This window comes from Coenobita brevimanus, chromosome 1 (genome assembly GCF_032717465.1).
Source record: "Coenobita brevimanus isolate Jiangsu-jjx chromosome 1, ASM3271746v2, whole genome shotgun sequence".
NCBI classification, from domain to species: domain Eukaryota; kingdom Metazoa; phylum Arthropoda; class Malacostraca; order Decapoda; family Coenobitidae; genus Coenobita; species Coenobita brevimanus.
In genome coordinates this window covers 19,527,386-19,551,418 of record NC_136954.1, presented here as the reverse complement: position 1 = coordinate 19,551,418, position 24,033 = coordinate 19,527,386, and the positions used below count along the sequence as shown (strand labels likewise).

The window sequence follows — 24,033 nt, the reverse complement described above, 5'->3', positions numbered from 1 at the left end:
CGTGCTAACAGACACACTGACCTTGACCTACTTCCACCATTTTCTAACTCGTGATCTATTATTTTCCCTACTACACATCTGTAAAGTTTTGTGATGATATTTTGAGCGGTTGCGAAATTATCATGGTAACACACACACACACACACACACACACACACACACACACACACACACACACACACACACACACACACACACACACACACAGACTGAAAACAAAACCAACTTCGCTATTGCGGCCTGTAAAGAAGAAAAAAAGAAGATTGTGATGATGATGATGATGATGATGATGATGATGATGAAGGCATTTAATAATAGAGTATATCAAGGTCATGAAGGGGGACACTTTCTACCACCATCCCCCATACTGCTACCGCATCTGTAAAATTTGTAGTTGGTCTGCATTTCTTTTCTAAGGACGAACAGGCTGGACTAAGAAGACATTACTCTAAATTCTCTTGACTGGCCTGGGAATCGAAAGCGTATCAAGCCCCCAAGATCTGACTTTAATATCTGAAGCGATGATGATGGTGATGGTTTTGATAATGATGATGATGATGATGATGATGTGATGGTGATATTGATAGTTATGGTGGTGATGATTATGACGATAACAGAACATACGTGATCCAGTATGGCTGTTAGTCACACTAATTATGGTGGAGAGAAGGCTAATTACAGGTGACAGTTACAGGTGTTCCATACATAACCACCGAAAAATTAGAGACTTACTCAGATTTCATTATTGAGCGTTAGCTCACGAACATAAGGTCAAACAGGTGCTAATGGAACTAAATAACGTGAAAACCGTATCAAGGTGTAATAAGCATTACATCCATCCATCCATCCATCATCCAATCCTACGTTGCTCCATGAGGAGCGTAGGAGTCCGGGGCTAGGCAGTAGGTCCTGACATTTAAGATGAGTGACCAGCCTCACTTATCCCTGAGTGGCATTACGTGAGCCATAAACCCCAACCTCCCCATGGATATAATCTTTCACCGGCTCAGTCCGATTGGAGCACAATAATTGCCCACTAAACCACCAGGGCCCCAAAAATTTGGTTATATGGTTATCACCTAGCGTAGTAAATGGTTTCCTGGTGTACAGGAAACCATTTGGCTTGTCACTCAGTGTAGAGTCACCCACAGGCAGAAGGAAGAGGAAAGAATGAAGGAATGAAAGACAGAAGAGGGAGTGCAAAGTTACCCGTAGGCAGAAAGACGAGGAAAGAATGAAGGAAAGAAAGACAGAAGATGATAGAAGGAAAGAAGGATGGAGGAGAGGACAGGGCAGACATCCGAGAGCAGCACAACATTGAGTGAGTGGATGGTGAGCGTCCCCACCTACCACACATAAGCATTACATAAAGCTAAAAAGACACACACACACACACACACACACACACACACACACACACACACACACACACACACACACACACACACACACACACACACACACACACACACACACACACACACACACACACACACACACTCTGTTCACTTTACCTTGGCCTGAAATTTTCATCTCTTCATCTTTTATGTATAACACTAGATTAGCACTGGAATATTAAGCTAGGACGAAGCATTGCTGCCGGAAAGATGTAGAGTCATAGATATTTTTCTGCGACTGAGCTACGAGAAATAAGCTGCAAAAGGATGAAAATCTGGGCCAAGTTAAAGTAAAAGAACTATTGTGCTGCCAAACCTCCTGTGTCACCTACAAGACGACCATACACCCAGACAGGTAGCCCAACATGTCAAGTGGATTGCGTGGAAATAGAGAATGTATACCATAGACATTCCGGGTATAATGTGCCTGATAAATCACTGAGGAAAAGGTGTTACGTAGCCTTCTGTGACACTTAGAACACGAACATTGCCCAGACCGATTGCCATGTGACACTTTATCTTATTGTACAATCCTGCGGCAGAATATTTCGATGCTACCAACCGGAATATAGGCTATAAATGCCATAAAGGACAATGTGTGTGTAATATTCATAGTAAATCGCCTAAAAACAGGTGTTATCAAGCCTCTTACGTGAGGAGTAGACTGTAGCACCAGTCGAGCAGGGCAGTACTCCCAAGGTGGATGGAAAGCTGATGACAGGGAGAGCTGGAGCTCCCGTTTCATCAGCCCTCGGGACTAGGTCCCGACCATCCCCCTTTGCTGAACTTTTCCAGTGTCTCAATAACACGGAGAGTAGACAAGCATGCTCTCCAATACATGTTTCTCCAACTTTCAACACCAAACTACATGCACAGTACACACCACACTTCCTTTTCAAAATTTTCAAAAATGGCGTCGAATAGCATAGCCTCAGAGTCCCCAGGGGGGGGACCATAAATGCCTCCACCTTCAGCCCCTCTCCCGGTGACGACTCAAGGTGCCTGGAACCACTGTCTGACTCTCTTCTTCTTCATTTCTGCAACATTCGTGGCCTTTCCTCTAACTTTCGCTCTGTTGAGCACCATCTCTCCTTCTCTAAACCTCACCTTCTTTTCCTAACTGAGACTCAGCTGTTTGAGGCAACTGACAGCAAACCCTTTTCTGTATCCTCCTACTTTCTCTATACTCATTTCAAAGCCAAAGGTGGCTGTTGTGTATATATACGCAACAACTTATCTTGCTCTCGTGTTCCTGAACTCGATTCTTCTGAATTCTCTACTCTCTGGCTTCGGCTTTCCTGTCGTTCTCTGACTAAATATATCTGTGCTGTTTACTTATCTCCTAATTCTACTGACTATCAAAAATTCTTTGACTATCTTACTTCTACAATGGAACACATTCTATCCATTTCTCCTTTCTCTGAAATCTCCATTCTTGGAGATTTCAATCTTCACCACCACCTTTGGCTCTCCTCTCCTTTCACTGATCCACCTGGTGAACAAGCCTACACCTTTTCTATCCTTAATGACCTAGAGCAGCTTGTACAGCACCCTACCCGTATCCCTGACCGCCTTGGAGAGAGCTTCAACATACTTGATCTCTTCCTTACAACTAATCCTTCTGCTTACACTGTTAATCTTTTCTCTCCGTTGGGCTCCTCCGATCACAACCTTATCACCTTAACCTGTCCTATCGCTTCGGTACGGCCTGCGGACCCTCCAAAAAAATGTCGTCTCTGGCACTTTGGAGCTACGGATTGGGAGGCCCTCAGGCAGTACTTCTTTGATTTTCCCTGGAATGATTATTGCTTCCATGGCCGGGAGCCATCTGGGTGTGCCTTGCGCATTATGGAGGTAATTCTCTCGGGCATGGAAGCATACATTCCTTTCTCATATCCTTTGACTAATGCAAGAAAGTCTTGGTTTAATCACGCTTGTTCTAATGCTGTCCGCAACAAGGAGAGGGCCTACAAAAGGTACCGGAGCCAACCCACCCCTGAATCACATCTTTTATACATTTCTGCCCAGAATCGTGCTAAGTCTATTCTTTGCTCTGCTAAAAATAATTTCATCCGTACAAAATGCTTTCAACTCTCTAACTCGAACTCTTCTCGCTCCTTCTGGCACCTTGCCAAAAACCTTTCTAACAACTTTACCTCATCATCCTTCCCTCTACTCTGATGGCTCTGTAGCTATTTCTTCTACTGATAAAGCAGATCTCTTTGCTCTGACTTTCTCCTCCAATTCCACCTTAGACGATTCCGGTGCTGTTCCTCCATCACTTCCCCCCTCTGACTTCCTCATGGCTAACATTAAAATTTCTACAGCTGATGTATTTTCTGCCATTGCTGGCCTCAGTACTAATAAGGCATATGGGCCTGATGGAGTCCCTCCTGTTGTTCTCAAGAACTGTGCTTCTGTGCTTACACCCTGCCTAGGCAAACTCTTTCGCCTTTGTCTGTCAACTTGTATCTTCCCTTCTTGCTGGAAGTTTGCTCTCATTCAGCCGGTCCCAAAGAAGGGTGACCATTCGCAACCCTCTAACTATCGTCCAATTGCTTTAACATCCTGTATCTCAAAAGTTTTTGAGTCTATTCTTAATAGAAAAATTTTAAAGCATCTTTCCTATCACAACCTTCTTTCTGATTGTCAGTATGGGTTCCGTCAGGGACGCTCCACAGGCGATCTTCTCACCTACCTTTCAGACTCCTGGTCATCCTCCTTTCGGGTCTTTGGCGAAAGCTTTGCCATTGCACTTGACATCTCAAAGGCTTTCGATCGAGTCTGGCATAAATCTTTAATTTCCAAACTGCCCTCTTACGGTTTCTATCCTTCTATCTGTGCCTTCTTCTCTAGCTTCCTTTCTGGTCGTTCTATAGCAGCTGTTGCAGACGGTTATCGTTCTTCTCCTAGATCTATTAACAGTGGTGTTCCTCAGGGCTCTGTCCTATCACCAACTCTCTTCCTTTTATTCATCAATGACCTTCTAAGCTGTACATCTAACCCTATCCACTCATACACTGATGACTCCACCCTTCACCTTTCCATTCGATTCTCGCAACGTACATCTCAGCAGTTACTTCAACAGGCAAGGGATGAGGCTATGGCACACCTAATGTCTGAGTTGGCTTGTATCTCTGACTGGGGTTAAAATAATCTGGTTGTTTTTAATGCATCAAAGACTCAATTTTTGCACCTATCAACCCGACAAAATCTCCCACAGGTATACCCACTTATGTTTAATAATACTCAACTTAATCCTGCATCATCGTTGAACATGCTTGGGGTTTCATTTGCTCGGGATTTGTCTTGGAAGGATCATATTACATCTCTTGTAAAATCTGCTTCCAAATGATTGGGTGTGCTAAGCCGACTCCGTTCCTTCTTTGCCCCTGCACAATTGTTGACTCTATACAGGGGTTTTATCCGCCCTTGTGTGGAGTACAACTCTCATGTGTGGGGAGGGTCCCCACATACAGCTCTTCTCAATAGGGTGGAGTCAAAGGCTTTTCGTCTCATTAACTCTCCCCCTCTTACTGACTCCCTTCAACCTCTGTCTCTTCGCCGCAATGTTGCATCTTTATCTCTTTTCTATCGCTACTTCAATGGTCATTGTTCCTCTGAACTGTCTGCATGCATTCCTCCACTTCTACAACGGGCGCGTAGCACCCGTTTAGCAGCAAACTCTCACCCCTTTTCTGTCCAGCTCTCTAATGCAAGAGTTAACCGTTACTCCCAGTCCTTCATTTATGCAACAGGTCAACTCTGAAACTGTCTCCCTCTGTCTGTATTTCCTGCTTCCTATGATCTCCAGTCTTTCAAAATCAGTGTGTCAAGGCATCTCGAAATGAATGGATCTTGAATTTGGCTCTCTCTTGTATTTTGTTTTTCTCTTGGAGGGAGCAGTTTTGCGGGCTCATTGCCTTTGGTTCCTTCTTCCCCACATAAAAAAAAAAAAAAAAAAACTAGAATACGAACATATGCCCAGGCTGATAGCCTAATGAAGCAGAATATCAGGCTGTAATGTACATGATTATTAATCTCAAAGAAACTGGTACCACGAACTCGACTGTCACGTGGGTCCGTATTCTCGTCGGTTGAGGAATCTCCCTAACATCGTTTCCTACGCGATTTATTATGTTTATTATACCTAATTGCCCAATTGTGTGTTAAATAAATCCTTCCAGTATCGCCATATTCTACCTGAATAACGTGCAATAGGATATTACCCACCCATATCCAAAAATGAATCTTTAAGGAAGAGGCGTCAGGGAGTTCCCTTAACCGGAAAGAATACGAGCTCTAGGGTTTCATTCTCAGAGTCCTCCCCTGCTTGTTTTCCTGTGTCACATTAATATGGTTGTGCTTGGAATTAATACAAACATGGTCGATAATAATATTATCGACCATGTTTGTATCCACATATTATGTGGATATAAGAATATGTTGGATATAAGGAACATAGAAAGGTGTTAAAAATTGTCAAGGAATTTGTGTAAGGAAGCCAGCCAGGCCTAGATGCACACGACACCTAAATAACAAACACACACCTGGCAAGTGGTGTGGATGGCGTGCCAGTGGGAGGTGTGGAGGGGTATGCAGAATGGACTTACAGTGGATTAGCGTGGTCTTAGCTGGTTGCACTTCGCTAGAGGGGCAATTCCCGGGGTAATGTGCCACGCCGAAACAGCTGAGAGGCCAAATCCCCTGTTAAGAGGCTTAGTATTCTCAGCTTTGCCAGTCTCTTCATCCCCACTCTTATTCTTAATAGTGGGAGCCGATTATATTTGACGTTAAATTTGAGTGTCTTAACTGTTGATTTTGCCGTTGTGGGTTTTGCTGTTATTATGACCATTATAATTTCCATACATAATATTTGACGATTATATTTGCGGTAGTCGATATTAGTTTCCATAATGACAGTAACGCAGAATTCTCAGGTATTGTGGGCTTTTCTGTTTATGTCCCGATCTGTGTGTTGGCCAAATCGGTAGGATAGGATTATATGCCACGATTCCATTTTACGATGCCCTTGTCTAACTGTCGATATTGCTTTTCGTGACTATGGTAACACAGAGGATTATCAGGTATTTTGGGTTTTGCTCCTCGTTTGAGCCTATGTTACCCGTTAACTATATTTTACGGCTCTCTCTATTGCCCTGCTGTTACCTAGTTGTCGATTTTTAATTTTTCAGCGATGACAGCACACGATTTTCATGAATAGTTTTGTTGATATGGTAGTTTGATATCCTGGTATTATTTTAAAAAAGGATTTAATTACATTTTATATAATCCTTGCTGTACACTACTGCCTAATTGTCCGTGTTGTTTCCCGTAACCATGGTAACGCTGAGAACTATTTAGGGATTGTGGGTTTTGCTATTTATATGTATCATTTATGTATATCACTTAATTTTAGGAAGCGATTATATTCAACAATTATATTTTAAGGTTTTCTTGATTACCCTGCTGTTACCTAAATGTCGGTATTGTCTTTAGTTACCATGGCAACATTCTCTCTCTCTCTCTCTCTTTCTCTCTCTCTCTCTCTCTCTCTCTCTCTCTCTCTCTCTCTCTCTCTCTCTCTCTCACACACACACACACACACACACACACACACACACACACACACACACACACACTCTTAGGACTGGAAATAGACTTAATTGCCTCTAAAAAGTTACCTGTGAGGGTAATTGGTCTTCCTTCTGGCAAATTTCGAAATGGAAAATGAAGTGAACTCGGCCAGGTGTGAAATACGAACATAAAGGTGTGAAGGTTGAGGTGACAAAAATGTGAATATCAGGAAGGATGTACCACTCAGGTTTGGGGAAAAAGAGAGAGGGAGAGAGAGAGAGAGAGAGAGAGAGAGAGAGAGAGTAAAAGTGGAGGTGTGAAAATAGTGTGGCTGTGTTGTGGTGAAATAACACTGGGTTCTTTATTTTCTCGGCCACTGTCTCTCATCCTGGAAAAAAAATGGTACCTCTGGGCGTTGTACCTAAAAGAAAAATCTGAAGAAACACTTTTAGGTTATTTTTTTCCCAGCACAATTTGGTTTTGATTATATTTTATGTGGTAATATTGACCACAAATTTAAACCTGTTATGGTGAGCACAGTTTTAATAATATATTCTAGTTAACGACTGGAGATTCTCTCTCTCTCTCTCTCTCTCTCTTTCTCACACACACACACACACACACACACACACACACACACACACACACACACACACACACACACACACACACACACACACACACACACACATTGGGGGAGGCGGTGGCTGAATCGGTAGAGAGGCGGCCTGCAGTCCTGATGGACCCAGGTTCGAATCCCGACTGGGGCAGGGAACAGTTAAAAGATTTGAATTTCATAAAAGCAGACTTTCCTGATCTACCAGATGACCCGCCGACATGTCATAAAAGTACCCCCGCTAATACCAATACACCAGTCCTGTATGAGACAACCCTAGCATGTATTCAATATGGACGGTGGGTGTTAGCGCCGAAGCGGTGACATGTAGAGAGGTGTATGGTATGTAGGAGGACTACTGGGCCTTGAGAGCAGGCTATGAAGCCTATGCCCAGAGTCGGACACATAAAAAAAAAAAAAAAAAAAAAAAACACACACACACAACGCTCCTAGTGGCTTGCTTTGGTGAACTATACAAATTCCTCTGCAGTAAACCTTGTGTCGTCTCGCCCAGACCTCCTCTCTCCCCCACCGTGACGAAACTGCATGACAAGTTTGGCCAGCTTGTAGAGTGACCTGCTGGTGGTGTCAGGTGGTGGAAATTTGTAGAGGAAAAGCTGGTGGCACGGTGGAAATGGTGGCAGTTTTACTAAGTTTACCAGTTCAGTGCGAGGATATTTTCTTCTTTATTCTTTCCGGACTGTTTTGTTGTTGGTACTGACGGACGATTTAATTTGTTTCCTAGAATAAGAGAGAGAGAGAGAGAGAGAGAGAGAGAGAGAGAGAGAGAGAGAGAGAGAGAGAGAGAGAGAGAGAATGTGTTTTCGAATTGGAGGGGTTGGATATAGCCCTCCTTTACCACTTTAGTGTTATAAGATGGCACCTAAAGTCGAATCACACTACTTCCCATCCTCTCCATTCTCCACACACATGTTTCCCAAGACTCCCATCTCCACCACTGTAACTCTTGACTTTTCATTTTCCTGTCACCAGCCTCGCGCCCATAGGTTATTGTGGGTACTAATACTCCTTCGTGCAGTTCTAATACAGTTGCCACGTTGGACTGATGAAGAATAAAATATAGCCTGTCATACTGCCAAAAAATATAAATGTCTGTCTGATTAAATGTATTAATGCATTTTCACTTGGTCGTTTTCACAATTTCACTTTTCAACATTTAGGCTGTTCATAAAAGTCAGAAATATGCTAATTCCATGCCAGTTTATCAAGCTTTGTGTTTATTAAAGTCAAAGGGATTGAAGATTATGTTAATGTCCAGTGTCATGATGAATTGTGTGTGTGTGTGTGTGTGTGTGTGTGTGTGTGTGTGTGTGTGTGTGTGTGTGTGTGTGTGTGTGTGTGTGTGTGTGTGTGTGTGTGTCATAGTGTAGTGGTTGTGGTTGTGTGTGTGTGTGTGTGTGTGTGTGTGTGTGTGTGTGTGTGTGTGTGTGTGTGTGTGTTTATCATAGTGTAGTGTAGTGAAAAGCATCGTAGTGAGAGGCAGTCTCCCATATTGCCCCAGTAAAAATAATCCCCGCCTCTGTATATTATTTTCAATTCCTACGTACAGTACATTGTCTTTGGTTCCTTTGTATACTATTTTCAACGTCTTATGTGTAGTAGTAGCAGTAGTTGTTCCCTAGGCAGTCTGGCCGAACAGCCCCGAGTCCCTTAGGAAGGCCACGGCCGAGACCGGGCTTTCCCAAAGAGCTCTCAATGAGTGGATGTTGTGTTGTTGGCGTAGGTGATTGTGTGCAAAGGAGTCTTCCATAATGTGCTTAATAGTATGGGGTGCTGTGTTGCATCCTGGACAGGCATCTGCGACGGAGTCATCCAGCCTCTTCTGGTAGCTTAAGAGGGCTGGATGGTGCCCACATCTCAGCCTGGCCTGGTGGACCATGTCCTCACGAGGAAGATAGGATTCAGAAGTGTGGATGTCAGGAGGCCGTGAATGCAGCTGTGTGTTGTCTTTAAGTGACTGAATGGAGCGGCGAGTGATCTGAGTGTGGATATGCTTCTGGAAGCTGGTCTGAGGTGGGCGAGGGGGGAGAGATGACAGTATTTGTGTATGGTATCGTGTGCTGGGTGTTGTCTTGATGTTCCTTGGTGTGGGTGGATGTGCTGCCATGTACTGTAGTGGATGTTGTGGGTTTGTGGAGGCTGCAGCAAGAAACTGGGCCCCTCTCATGTCTAGGTGATCCTTGACTTTGAGGACTTTGGTTTTTTGATGTAGGTGGTCTGTGGGTGTAGTAGCTGTGCAGCCTGTGATTATTTTTAGGGCCTTGTTCTGTATGGTCTGTAGAGTGTTGTAGTGTGTTTTGGTGAGGTTAGAAGCCCAGGCAGGGCTTGCATAATTCATCACTGAACGTATGTATTGTTTGTATACTGTGGTGGTGGTTTCTTTGTTGTGTCCGAATGTTGTATGGGCAAGTGACCTCAAAGCATTGAGTCTTGGTGTTATTTTATTTTTAATGTTTGTGATGTGTTGTTTAAATGACATTGATGTATTGTATGTTACACCAAGGATTTTGTGTGTGTGTGTGTGTGTGTGTGTGTGTGTGGTAGGGGAGTGTTGTTTATGGTGAGATGTGGGATGTGACTGTGTTCTGCTGTCCAGTTTGTGAGAAGAGTCACTGTAGATTTGGCTGGGGTTATTTTGAGTCTGTTTGTGGTGAACCATTCGTGTAGTGTGTTGAGGTAAGGTTGAATGATGTGTGCAGCTGTGTTTGCGTTTTGGTGCGCACATGTAAGTGTTATATCATCTGCATAGGAAGTTACGCGTATCTGTGGTGTGTGGGGTGTGGGTACGTCATGCATGTATAGGTTAAAGAGTGTAGGGGACAAAACAGATCCTTGGGGGACGCCGTTTGTGAAATTTCTGATGTTAGAAGACTGACCGGAAAATGTTACGTGTGCATATCTGCCTGCTCAGTAGTTTGCCAGCCGTCTTTTTGTGTTATTGTGCATGTTTGTGTTGAGTATTTTGTTTGTGAGGTTATGGCGGGGAACGGCATCAAAAGCTTTGCTAATGTCTAGTGTGATTAGGAGTGTTCTGTGTGGTGGCCTAGTTGAATTCATGCCATCGAAAACTCTCTGTGTAAGGTCTGTAAGAAGGGTGTTTGTGGAGTGTAGTGGCCTAAAGCCATGTTGTGACTTGGCTAGGGGAATGTGAGGTGTGACTAGTTGTAGTACCAGTCGTTCAGTGACTTTAGAGGGGGTGCAGAGGAGTGTGATGGGGCGATGTGAGGAGGGTAACGTGGGGTCTTTGTTGGGTTTAGGGATAGTGATGATATTGCCATGCTTCCAGATGTTGGGTATTATGTTGTGTGAGTAGCTGTAGTTTGATATGTTGGTGAGTGTTTGTATGCCTTGTGGTCCTAGGTGTTTAAGGTGAATGTTGCTTATGTTGTCTGGTCCACAGGCAGATGAGTGCTTGAGGTTGTTAATGATGTGCTTTGTCTGGTTGTAAGTGAAAGGTGCGTAGTTTGGGTCTGTGGGGAACTCTCTCTTACGTCGGATGATACGTCGGTCTTCGGGATGGGGGTTTAGATGGCTAACTTGTGAAAAGTGATTGATGAGAGTGTTTGCTTATTGTTTGTTTGAGGGTATGGTGTCTGTTGTTGTGATGGCAGCGTGTGATTGTGTGGTGTTGCTGTTGGAAAGTGTGATGCTGTTTAGTGTTTTGTAGAGTTTGCTGATGTTTGTTTTGTGGTCAAGTGTTTGGATGTAATTTTTCCAGTTTAGTGTTTGCTGTTCTAATATTTTATTGTTTATCTGAGTGTTGAGTTCTTGTATTTGTTGTATGTTGTCTTGTGTATGGGGTGTTGGGGAGTGTCGCAGTGTGTCCCGTTGTCTGATGAGGCCTTGAATTTCTGGTGTGAAGTTGGGTTGTGTCTCTTTCTGTTGCCTGTAAGGATGTGTCTTTTGTCTGCGTTTTGTATAATTGTATTGAAAGTGTGCACAGGGGTGTTGATGTTTGTGATGGGTGTACTGTTTAGTGTTTCGAAATGTTGTTTTGTTTCATTTACAAAGGCCTCCCAGTTGGCTGTCGTATAATTAGTGCATGTGTGTTTGTGGCCAGCTGGGGTGATTCTGGTTTTGGTAGTGATGATGATTGGGAGGTGGTCAGAACCTAGGACTCTCCATGATGTAGTAGGGGCGAGGTCTTATGTGTTGTTTTCGCGCCTTGTGTATTATTTTCAGCGTCTTGATTGTTATTTTCGACGCCTTGTGTGTTATTTTCAGCGCCTTGTGTGTTGTTTTCAGCGTCATCTTTGTTATTTTCAACGTCGTTGCATAGTATATTCAGCGCCATTGTTCATTACTTTCAACAATTCATACACTATTTTCAACGCCCTGATATAATATTTTCAACGTCTTCGTGCATCTTCAACGCCTTAGTGTTTTAGGTTTCGTATATTACTTTCAGAAATTCGCCTTCCTTTTTCCAGCGCCTGGGTACATCATCAAGCATTATATTGCAGCTCAAAATTGACAGTGCATTAATTCCCCTCCTTATATCCTGCAGTTAGGGACCTTGATTTCCATTAGACTGCTGCGGGTCGTCTTCCCGGGGAAAGTATGATTTGAGCAGGAAAAGATGGTCATCTCTTTATTTTCCTTTTAATTGTTCTTTTGCCTCAACCACCCACCAACAGCACTGAACCTGTCTTCTTTTCCACATGCTCAGTCGACATTAATGTTTGATGCTAAATTGTGCCGTCCTCCTCCTCCTCCTCCTTCTTTCTAATAATTTTTCTTCCTCAGCAGCAGCACATAAAATCAGTCCATCCTCTCTTCCCCAGGCCCAGTCAGCACTGATCTACGACGCGTTGAGGGTGGTTGCTGAAGCGCTGACCAGACTAAAGCACAAGAAAGTGGACGTGTTTGGTGAGTCTCCTGGGCTGGGGACGCCGCGGATCATCAGCTGCCACAGTAATGACGCTGATCACAGCGTCTGGGAGCACGGCGAGAAGATCACCAGGCACTTGAGGAAGGTGGGTCCAGGAGTAGGTGTCAGGGTGGGGTGTTAGGGTGCCAGGGTGGAGTATTAGGGTGTCAGGGTGGGGTGTTATGGTGTCAGGGTGGGGTATTAGGGTGTCAGGGTGGAGTATTAGGGTGTCAGGGTGGGGTATTAGGGTGTCAGGGTGGAGTATTAGGGTGTCAGGGTGGGGTATTGGGGTGCCAGGGTGGGGTATTGGGGTGCCAGGTTGGGGTATTAGGGTGTCAGGGTGGGGTATTAGGGTGTCAGGGTGGGGTATTAGGGTGCCATGGTGGAGTATTAGGGTGCCATGGTGGAGTATTAGGGTGCCATGGTGGAGTATTAGGGTGCCATGGTTGGCTATTAGGGTGCCAGGGTGGGGTATTAGGGTGCCAGGGTGGAGTATTTGGATGCCAAGGTGGAATATTAGTGTCAAGAATGGCGGTTAGGGTGTCAGGATGTAGAATTAGGGTGTCTGTGGAATAGTGTGGTGTTAGGGTGGACTTGCAGGAAGGATGTCAGGAGTGAATAACAAAAAACCACCAGGGTCTTGAGGAAGGTGGGTGAGGAGTTAGATATGTACTGTAGAGATGTTAGGGTGCTAGAGAGGAAAAATATATCTCTAGGATGGAGTATTATGGTGCCAAGAGGTTGTTCTTATTGTTGTTGTTGTTTTTGTTGTTGATGGTGGTGGTGGTGGTGGTGGTGGTCTTATCGCTTAACCCTGGAACGCCTGACCAAGCGTACCCGTCGACCACAGGTAAAAAACCACCCCTGTGAGGTTGTCCTGTAGGTTCCGTACACCGTTGATATTGTGTCTGCGTTTTAGTGTGGTATGTGCTGCGCATGAAGTGGGTAGGTAGGTGTTATTTCAGTGATGGTGTGGGAATGTCTGTGTTAGGTTATAGGATTAATTGTCTGGGTGGAATATTGGAGTGCTAGGAATGATGGGTAGGGTGCCAGGGCGTATAATATGGTTGTCATTTTGGGACATTAGGGTGTCTGGTTGTAGAATTAAGTTGTCAGCGTGGAATATTAGGGTGTCAGGGTGTAAAATATGGTTGTCATTTTGGGACATTAGGGTGTCTGGTTGTAGAATTAGGTTGTCAGCGTGGAATATTAGGGTGTCAGGATGGATCGGGGTAAGAGTGTCAAGGAAGAATAGCTAAAGATGATGTCAGACACCTGAAGATGATATGTAATATGCAGTAGTGACACTGTGGAAATGTTGTGGTGCTAAGGAGGGCAACTATTGCACTATACCCTTCTGTACCATAACATGCCAGATTTTTGTTCCTTTGGAGATCATTTCGTGTAGGTGAGTGGCAGAACAAGACACTGCTTAAGTTCTGCATCCTCTCCACAGCACTACTTCGTGCCTGACATCATATTCTGTTGCTAATCTATTGTTACAGTTCAGTGCTTAAGTTTTGTATCCACTCCACAACACTACTTCGTGACTAGTATCGTATTTTAGTGTTAATCTGTTGTTACAGCTCAGCATTCAAGATGAAGAGATGTCAGTTTTATGTCGTTAAAGTAAAATGGGCATAGGTGCCTTGGTATTGTTGTTGTGTTTTCTTGCATTATCTTGGTATTGTTGGTGTGTTTCTTGCATTATCTTGGTATTGTTGTTGTGTTTTTCTTGCATTATTTTGGTATTGTTTTTCTTGCATTATTTTGGTATTATGTTTTTCTTGTATTATCTTGGTATTATTGTTGTCTTTCTTGCATTATCTTGGTATTGTTGGTGTGTTTTCTTGTATTATCTTGGTATTGTTGGTGTGTTTCTTGCATTATCTTGGTATTGTTGGTGTGTTTCTTGCATTATCTTGGTATTGTTGGTGTATTTCTTGCATTATCTTGGTATTGTTGGTGTATTTGCATTATCTTGGTATTGTTGTTGTGTTTCTTGCATTATCTTGGTATTGTTGGTGTGTTTCTTGCATTATCTTGGTATTGTTGTTGTGTTTCTTGCATTATCTTGGTATTGTTGTTGTGTTTCTTGCATTATCTTGGTATTGTTGGTGTGTTTCTTGCATTATCTTGGTATTGTTGGTGTGTTTCTTGCATTATCTTGGTATTGTTGTTGTGTTTCTTGCATTATCTTGGTATTGTTGGTGTGTTTCTTGCATTATCTTGGTGTTGTTGTGTTTCTTGCATTATCTTGGTATTGTTGTTGTGTTTCTTGCATTATCTTGGTATTGTTGGTGTGTTTCTTGCATTATCTTGGTATTGTTGGTGTGTTTCTTGCATTATCTTGGTATTGTTGGTGTGTTTCTTGCATTATCTTGGTGTTGTTGTTGCAGGTTGAGATGGAGGGACTGACAGGCAACATCAGCTTCACGGACGAGGGTAAGAGGAAGCTGTACTCACTGGACGTGGTGGAAATGACACTCAACAGCGAGACGGTCAAAGTGAGTGTGCAATTTATCTTATATAGTGCTTTATCGTTTATCTTTCTCGTCGTTCATTTCTTAATTTTCGCTCTCTTTCGTTGGAGATTATCTTAAACACCGAGATCGTCGAAGGGATGTAGTGAGTGTTTAGTTTCTCTCTCTCTCTCTCTCTCTCTCTCGACCTGCAACACAGGGACCGTCAAAGTGAGGATTAGCATCTTCAGTTCAATACCTTGCGTTTTAATTTTCTCCACATTACGCCAAACGATTGTTGTCAGTACGGAGTGAGAGAGACAACAGTAATTATGGCCAGCATCTCCAGTTCTAAGATTTCCGTTCTGTGTACTATTTTTGCATCCCGTGCCAAGTTTGCTTTTCTCAGGATGAACATTCTTATTTTCTACTCTAACTTAACTTATCCCAACCTAACCCCACCTGACAGATTACCTGACTGACTGTCAAACCTACCAGTTACTAAACTTAACCAAACTGGCTGACAGACTAACCTAACGTGATACAAAGAAAACAATCCTGACCAAACCTTGAATTTTCTAGATAAGGAAACGCGCAATAACAGTACACAGAATGGAAATCACCGTCCAAAAAGTCTCTCATGAGTTTAATAAAGTCGCCAAGACGTATCAGGAATAAAAAATATGTCATCATAATGAAGGGATGGTGTTGGAAAGGGATACCTTCATGTGGTGGCACCGATATGACTGGTCGGGTAAGCTGCCTGGCTGTACAAACGTCCCTCAAGTACGTCACCCGAAAGGAGGAGGATGGACGGTCTTTAACTACTGCTAAGGAAGAGGGTCATTAATATAATATTATCTCCCTTTTCATATCTCTTATTTCATTACCGCTCATGTTTCTCGTTATCTCCCATGAATCCTTTTTAACTCCTCGAGTATGTAAATGACAGACCACCCTGTACTCAGATGTGTGTGTGTGTGTGTGTGTGTGTGTGTGTGTGTGTGTGTGTGTGTTTGTGTGTGTGTGTTTGTGTGTGTGTGTGTGTGTGTGTGTGTGTGTGTGTGTGTGTGTGTGTGTGTGTGTGTGTGTGTGTGTGTGTGTGTGTGTGTGTGTGTGTGATACTCTAAAGTGGCCATGGGTGAGAACATAAAGGCAATATTATGAGGAGCGGGGGAAGGAGAGGATCAAGTGAGGCTTATATAGGGACACATAAAGGGTGGATTGTTGGTGGAAGGAAGAGTGGAAAGGAGGAGGAAAACGAGGTTGAGGGGAGAAGAGAAGAAAGGAAAAGGAGGAAAAGAAAGGGAGAGAAGAGGAGGAAAGAGAGGTAGAGAAGAGGGAAAACAGAGAGAGAGAGAGACAGAGACAGACAGACGGAGACAGACAGACAGACAGACAGACAGACAGAAAGAACGAGAGAGAGAGAGGGAGAGAGAGAGAGGGGGGGGGGTAAAGGGGAGACGTGAACTGAAAATGGGTGGTAAAGAGGAAAAGGAAGGAAGAGAGGATCAGAGACGACTGTGATATTGGCACATGAGGTGGAGAGAGAGAGAGAGAGAGAGAGAGAGAGAGAGAGAGAGAGAGGAAAAACGTGAAGAGAAAAGGGAAAAAGGGGGAGGTAAGGAGAGTAGAATAAGACAATCTACACATCTGGTGGCAGAATCCACCCTAACCGTATCTACCACCCCAACACAACAGAAGGTGTCGTTTGTTTTTAGACACCCCTTAGACATACCCGAAATGAACACCACACGCACCTCAAACACATTCCAGACACAGCAGACTCCATCTCCAACATTCCCCGCCCCTCAACACACACTCCATAAGTAAAGCTCAGAAAACTCTGCGGTTCCGTCTTGCCAGGTTTCATTATTCAAAACAGATAGGGTGACAGTAATAGTTTGGGACACACACTGAATTTGGCCGCCCCTGTGGGTTCGGTAAAAGGAGGAGGAGGATGAAACGAGGATGAGGAAGTGGAAAGGAAAAGAAAAGACACAAGAATTAAATTGAACGGTCAGAAGAAGAAGGTAGGTAAGGGGGAGATGAGAAGAATTAGTAACGAGGAGGAGGAGCAGGAAGAGGAAGACAAAAAGAGCAAAGAAACTAAGATGTGAGATGGAGACATGAATGATATGAAGGAGAAGCCAAGGAGGAGAAGTGAGGGTGAGGAGGGTTGAGATAAAGACATATGAGAGAGACGGCCCGAGGTTGTGTGTACGTACAAAGGGAAACAAGAGTAGGAGAAGCAAGGGGTCACAAGAAAGAAGAAGAAAGAAGAGAGCGAGAAGAAAGGGGTCACAAGAAAGAAGAAGAAATAAGAGAGCGAGAAGAAAGGGGTCACAAGAAAGAAGAAGAAATAAGAGAGCGAGAAGAAAGGGGTCACAAGAAAGAAGAAGAAATAAGAGAGCGAGAAGAAAGGGGTCACAAGAAAGAAGAAGAAATAAGAGAGCGAGAAGAAAGGGGTCACAAGAAGGAAGATGAGAGACCATGGGAAGTGAAAGAAAGAAGAGAGGAAAGGGAAGAGGAGACAGAAGGGAAATGAAAATAAAAGGAAGAGAAAACTGAAGAGGAGGAAGAACAGAAACGAACACAGAAGACTGATGTGGTTCCAGGCTGTGGTGTATATTCGCAACAAGAGGGAACAGGACGAAGTGAAGAGGGAAGACAAAACGAAGAGGAGAGAGACGAGAGGGAAAAGAGGCAAAAGTAGATATATGGTAAACGTAAAGATCAAAGAATGCGGAATGAACGAGGAGGAGAGAAGAAATTAAGAAATATGAAAGAGGACTGAAACGAGGAGCAGGAGAAGACGGCAGACAGGGAAGGGAGAAAGAGGAGACACACAAAACTGAGGAATAAGAAGTAGGATAAATAAGAAGAAAAACAAAGAAAAAAAATACAAAGGGAGGCAGACATGAGGAGGTCTAGGGTTCAGATGAAGACAAAAAGTGTGTTGGTTCCTGGTTATGGTCTGTGTACAGAAGGAAGGAGGACAGAAGGAGAGAGACACGGAAAAGGAAGAAAGAGGTGAATTAAAAAAAAAAAAAAAAGAAAGGTCGGATGGGAGACAGGAGACGAATGAATAGTGACAATCAAGGAGGAGATGAAGAAACAGGAGAAACGAGAAGATAAGGAAGACGAAAGGGTAAGATGACTCTTAGAAGGGAAGGAGGAGAGAAGAGAAGGCAGATGAAAGAAGACAGAAGAGGGGGGGTGGGAGAGAAAAACGAAGGGAAGCAGACGAAATACGAAGAAGAAGAAAGGGTGAAATAGACCAGATTGTGGTGTGTATGCATGACGGGTCAAAAGCAGAAGAAAAGAAGATGGGGAAACGATATGGGAAGAAAGAACAGAAGAGAAGCAAGAGAGATGAGGGGAGAAGAAAGGCATAGGACAAAAGAACGGAAAAACGAAGAGGATGACTGAACGAAAAAGGATGTAGACAAGAAAGAAAAGGAAGATAAGGGAGGAGGAGGAAAACATTGGGTACAGAGAACTTGCAAATATGTACTTGTAATTTGCATGTGTCTTTAAGAAAGAAGAGTCATTAGAAGATAAAATGTGAAGGCTCATGATATACGCACTGTTGTAGAATTACACAAGCGTCTTCGATCTTTGCGGTATAGAAGATGTTTGCCCTGCAAGGGACATGTTGACGCCGTCGCAGGAACACAAAAATGGCCAAAGCATCCCCACAGAGGGTATCAGTCAGGACCAAGATCGGAATGTCAGCTACTGGACTCCCTAGTGGGTGCGTGTGTACAGGTGCCTTTCAAAGCGTTTATCAGGGAAGGGGATTTTTTATTAATACATACATACATACATCCATACCTACATACTTATACATACATACTTATACATACATACATCGTGACCGTCAGTAGTATAGGTAACGCGAAATATTGTAATTATGGCTAGAATGCCTGACACATTGGTTCATTAAAGCATCATTTAGAGGTGAGGGTCTTTATTTTCTCAGACCATGAAGTGGGCGAAACATTAATGCCTAAGGAAATCAAGGATCTTATCTTTTAATGGGTCTTTGAGTAGCCCATGGCAACTGTTAATGCGATGGATGCGGATATCCTGAAATTTCGGGGAGGGAAAAAAGCTCATAATGAAAGACCATGAAGGAAATAAGAGAGGGTAGCAGAATTACCAACGATTACATGCAGGGAAAATGTGCAGTGTGAGAGAATTGGGAAGTAAAAGACCCAGTAGGAAAAATTATCGAATGGAAAAAAGTGGGAGATGGGAAAAAAGTGCAGCCCAAAGGATTAGTGAAAGGGAAAAAATGCGTAATACGGAAAAACGGCCGTAGAAGAAAAAAACGTAATATTTAAAAGTGTCTCCGCGAAAAGGTCGATTGTTGGATATAAAATACGTAAAGTGAAAGATGATAGAATGCGTAGGGTGTTGGATAAAAAAAAAAAAAAAACGCAAGGTTATATAAAGGAAACTATGAAGGAAAGTTGAGGAACTGCATAGGATACAAGCTGAAAAAAAATCCTAACGTAAAATCTCTTTGATCGGGGACAAGAGCACAAAAGATCGTGGTGGAAAATTCCTTGTACGAGAGACCATCGTAGGAGTGAAAACAGGTTGAGCAGACAGGGATAGTGGAAAAATAGGAAAGACGGAAAAATAAGTGGAAGGAACACCCAGTTGTGAGAGGGGGTAGAAAGTACATCATGATAAGGCATTTCAGTAGCTAACATGAAAGGGATGCGGGGAAAATGCACACAGTGATATATGGAGCTGTGTGGCGCGGTTGGTTGCACGTAGGAGGACTTTTGGGACTTCGGGAACGGATTTTCAAGAAAGAGAGAGAGAGAAAGGGAAGATAAATAGATGAAAGGTAGAGAAACAGCTAGTAGATAAGTGTGTGCGTGTGTGTGTGTGTGTGTGTGTGTGTGTGTGTGTGTGTGTGTGTGTGTGTGTGTGTGTGTGTGTTGCATACATATTTGAAGTAAACATGTTTTTTTACCCACTCATCTCTAAGGATTTGACTTTCTCCATCGTGTTTGATATTGTCCTTGATGGTGATAATTATGATGATGATGATTGTTTCTTTTATTACTTTTATCGTACCTATTTTTCTTGGATATCTTCTGTAATTTTCTCCATATGCTTAATTTCACAATCGTTTGGTTTCGTCTCTGTCTCTGTCTCTGTCTCTGTCTCTGTCTCTCTCTCTCTCTCTCTCGTTGATTTTTACGACCCTTCCTTCCTCTCTCCAGATTTTTTCCCTTCCGTCTCAATCCTTCTCATTATTTCTGTTCCTTCTTTTTCCTCTCATTCCATAAATTCCTCTATCCTCTTCCGCTTCGTCTCTCTTTCTCTCTCTCTCTCTCTCTCTCTGCACTTCTCGCAATCTCTTACTTTCTTTTTCTTACTTTCCTTCTTCTCTCCTTCATTTTCTCGTCCCTCTCTCTCTCTCTCTCTCTCTCTCTCTCTCTCTTCCGCTCCTTGTTTTCTCCCAGTTCTCTCTCTCATTTCTCGTTTATAATTTTTGCAGTTCACTCTTCGTCATATTTCACTCCCTTTCGACTCATCATATTTCTGGTGCTTCCAAATCGCTCTTTTATTATTCCTCCACCCCTCTTGCCCCTCTACTCCTTGACCTCCCATCTCTTACTTCAGTGTTTCCTGATTTCCTCGGTCTTTGCTCTCCAAAATCACTTACTCATTAGTTTACTATTTCTTTTATTGTCTAGAGCCTCAGTAGTCTCTCCATACGCTAACTTTGCCTCTCTCTCCTCACGCTTCCCCCCTTCTCTTTCCACTCGCTTCCTCCCTCCCTCTCTTATCGTTTTCACCTCCCCCCTCTCTCGCCTCCCTCCCATTCTCTCTCCTCTTTCTACCTATTTCATCCATCCTTTACTCTCTGTCCCTTACGCTTACCACTTCAGAACTCACTATTATTAATCACTGTCTCTTTTCTCTGCTTCCTCTATTATCTCCCCTTGTAATATACTGTGTCTCTTTTCTCTGTTTCCTGTTATCTCCCCTTGTAATTTCTTTTGTCTCTTTTCTCTGTTTCCTGTTATCTCCCCTTGTAATTTCCATTGTCTCTTTTCTCTGTTTCCTCTGTTATCTCCCCTTGTAATTTCCTTTGTCTCTTTTCTCTGTTTCCTGTTATCTCCCCTTGTAATTTCCATTGTCTCTTCTCTGCTTCCTCTGTTGTCTCCCCTTGTCATTTCCGTATTCCCTCCTTCCAGTTTCGCCTTCTGTCTCCCTGCATCATCACACTCATCTCTTCCATCCCTGGTTCCTTTTTCTTCTTCCTTACCTCCCCACAGACACTTATTCTTCCAATTGTCTTTCTTCTCCTCATTCTGAATAATCCCTTATAACAACGTTTCTAATAACTATGGAAAATAAATTCTTGGTGTTTGAAAATAAAGCACTTAGAAGAATATTAGGAGTTAAGTGGTGGGAAAGGATACCAAATAGTAGAATTAGAGAAATAACGGGAGTGCAGCCGATCGATGAATATGTTAGATTCGCACGATGGAAGTGGCTAGGACATGTGTATAGGAGACAGGGAATAGTACGAGGTACACCAGGGTGGGTGGCACCTGGTAGGAGAGGTAGAGGAAGGCCAAAAGAGACGTGGGTGAGGACAATGAGACGGGAAGCTGGAGATGAGTGTTGGGGAGATCTTGAGGAGTTAGCACAAGATAGGATGTGGTGGTGTGAGTTCATCGAGGCCCTATGCATCCCCGAGGGTGCCACAGGAAATGATTGATTGATTGATTGAACAACGTTTCTGTCTTCTCTCCTCCTTTTCCTTCTTCTCGTCCTCTTCTCTCACAATATCTTCATATCTAATAAGTTTCCCATTTCTATCTTTTCTCCTCCTCCTCCTCCTCCTCCTCCTCGTTTTTCTCTTCCTCCTCCTCCTCCTCTCACAGTGTTTTCATATCTGTTTTCTTCTTCCCCAGTCTCCCGATTTCCTTCCACTTGTCCACAAAAATCCGATAGTTTTACTCTCCCAACTTCCCCTTTTTCCACAGCCTCAGGAATCGATGTTTTTAATTTCCTATTTCCCTCCTCTCTGCCTCTACTTTTCTCCTATCTTCCCCACTCTTTTTTTTTATTCCTTCCTTGTCTCCTTACCTCTCAGGACGGGAAGAGAGACGAACGAAGAAATCCATGCCATACATCCAAGTAACTTTTCCTGTAGGTTTCGAGTGTTTCAAAATTGTCCCATTTTTCTCCTCCGTTCCCTTCTCATTCTCCTTCAGTTTCTCCGGTCTCACAGTATCCCTGCGTCCACTTCTTCCTTCTCTCCTCCCCTGTCTTCTGCTTAACCTCCAAGGACCGGAAGACAGACGGGAATTAAAAAGAGATGGACATTCCACACACGCAACCAATTTCTCTCTGCAATTTTCAAGTCATCCAGAAACTCTCTCACTTTCCTCCCCCCATTCCCCTCCTCCCACTTCTCTGCTATATTCACCACGCCTGTTTCTTCTGTCCCACCTCCCGTGTCTCTCGCTTAACCTCTCGAGACGGGAGCAGAAACGATACCAGAAATGATAGGTCATCACACACACACACACACACACACACACACACACACACACACACACACACACACACACACACACACACACACACACACTCTCTCTCTCTCTCTCTCTCTCTCTCTCTCTCTCTCTCCAGCCTTGGTAAATTCCACAATCCCTCACGGTTCCGTCCACAGACTTCCTTCGTTCCCCAGTCAGTTTCTGTCTGTTTCCCAATATCTGTCGCCAGTTCATTCCTCTTTTAGGAGTGTCTCCTACTCAACCTCTCGGGGTGGTAGGAGAGGGAACAGGAAGACATTTCACACAGGCACCAACTTTCTGTGTCGTCTTCGTGTCCGCCACTCCCTAAGCACGCTTCATTAGAGACATCAAAGGCCGGACTTCCAGCCTCTTCCTTCTCTCCCTTCGCCTTACCTCCTTCTCTAAGTCTATCTCTCCCTCCCTCCTTTCATCATCTCTCCCTCCCTACCACCCTCCCTCTGTCCGCTGCCCTCCCTCCTTCCCCTACATCCCCCTCCTCCCTCTTGTCTTCCGCTCTTCCTCACTCCCAGCCTCTTCTTCCCTACTCATCTCTCCCCTTACGCATCCCCCCCTCCATCCATATTCTCTTCCTCGCCCTTCTCTCCCTTCATCACTTTATTCGTCTCATCCTCTCTCCCTCTTCCCGACCTTCCTCTTCTCTCTCTACCTCCTCTCTCCCTCCACCTTTCCTCCCCCATTGAAGTTTTCCAATAGACTGTGATGCCTTGGTAGTCCAGCAGAGGAAGTAAACTCAGGAGGTTTGGGGCGGCTCTTGCATACCCTACATTTGCTCTCCTGTATTTTAGTGTTGAAGGGTTTTGCCTCGTCTTTTTATCCCCCCTCCCCACCACCCCACCCACCTCTCTCTCTCTCTCTCTCTCTCTCTCTCTCTCTCTCTCTCTCTCTCTCTCTCTCTCTTCATGATCAAGAGACGTCAATTAAAATACGTAGGATTTCCAACTTGTGTCCTTTGATGTGTCTTTTTCAGGATTTGCGTCAGAGCCAAGACGCTGAAGGCCAAGTTCTTCAGTGCCTTCCCATTCCCCATTTTCTTATTAGCGGGATTATTCAGGTGTTACGGCTCTTATTCAGGTGTGGGCTCTTATTCAGGGTTATTCAGGTTTTAGGGCTCTTATTCAGGGCTTATTCAGGTGTTAGAGACTTTATTCAGGGTTATTCAGGTGTTAGAGACTTTATTCAGGGTTATTCAGGTGTTAGAGACTTTATTCAGGGTTATTCAGGTGTTAGAGACTTTATTCAGGGTTATTCGGGTGTTAGAGACTTTATTCAGGGTTATTCAGGTGTTAGAGACTTTATTCAGGGTTATTCAGGTGTTATGGCTTTTCTTAAGGTGTTATTGCTTTTATTCAGGTGTTATTGCTTTTATTCAGGTGTTATTGTTTTTATTCAGGTGTTATTGTTTTTATCCAGGTGTTAGGGCTTTTATTCAGGGTTTAAGGGTCAGCCAAGAGACTGATCTAGTATTCAGTCGAAAATACATAAAATCAGGATCACATGGCAAGGTCAG

General features: G+C 43.6%; 1 protein-coding gene across 1 annotated transcript in view; it reads left to right on the top strand.

The window, feature by feature from the left end:
- Positions 1 to 24,033, top strand: part of LOC145391860 (glutamate receptor 1-like) — a 537,754-nt gene that overhangs the window by 347,217 nt on the left and 166,504 nt on the right. The window contains exons 9-10 of the mRNA XM_080266379.1: positions 12,396 to 12,587; positions 14,881 to 14,988. Coding sequence (XP_080122505.1) covers positions 12,396 to 12,587; positions 14,881 to 14,988 — 300 coding nt within the window. The remainder of the gene's footprint in view (positions 1 to 12,395; positions 12,588 to 14,880; positions 14,989 to 24,033) is intronic.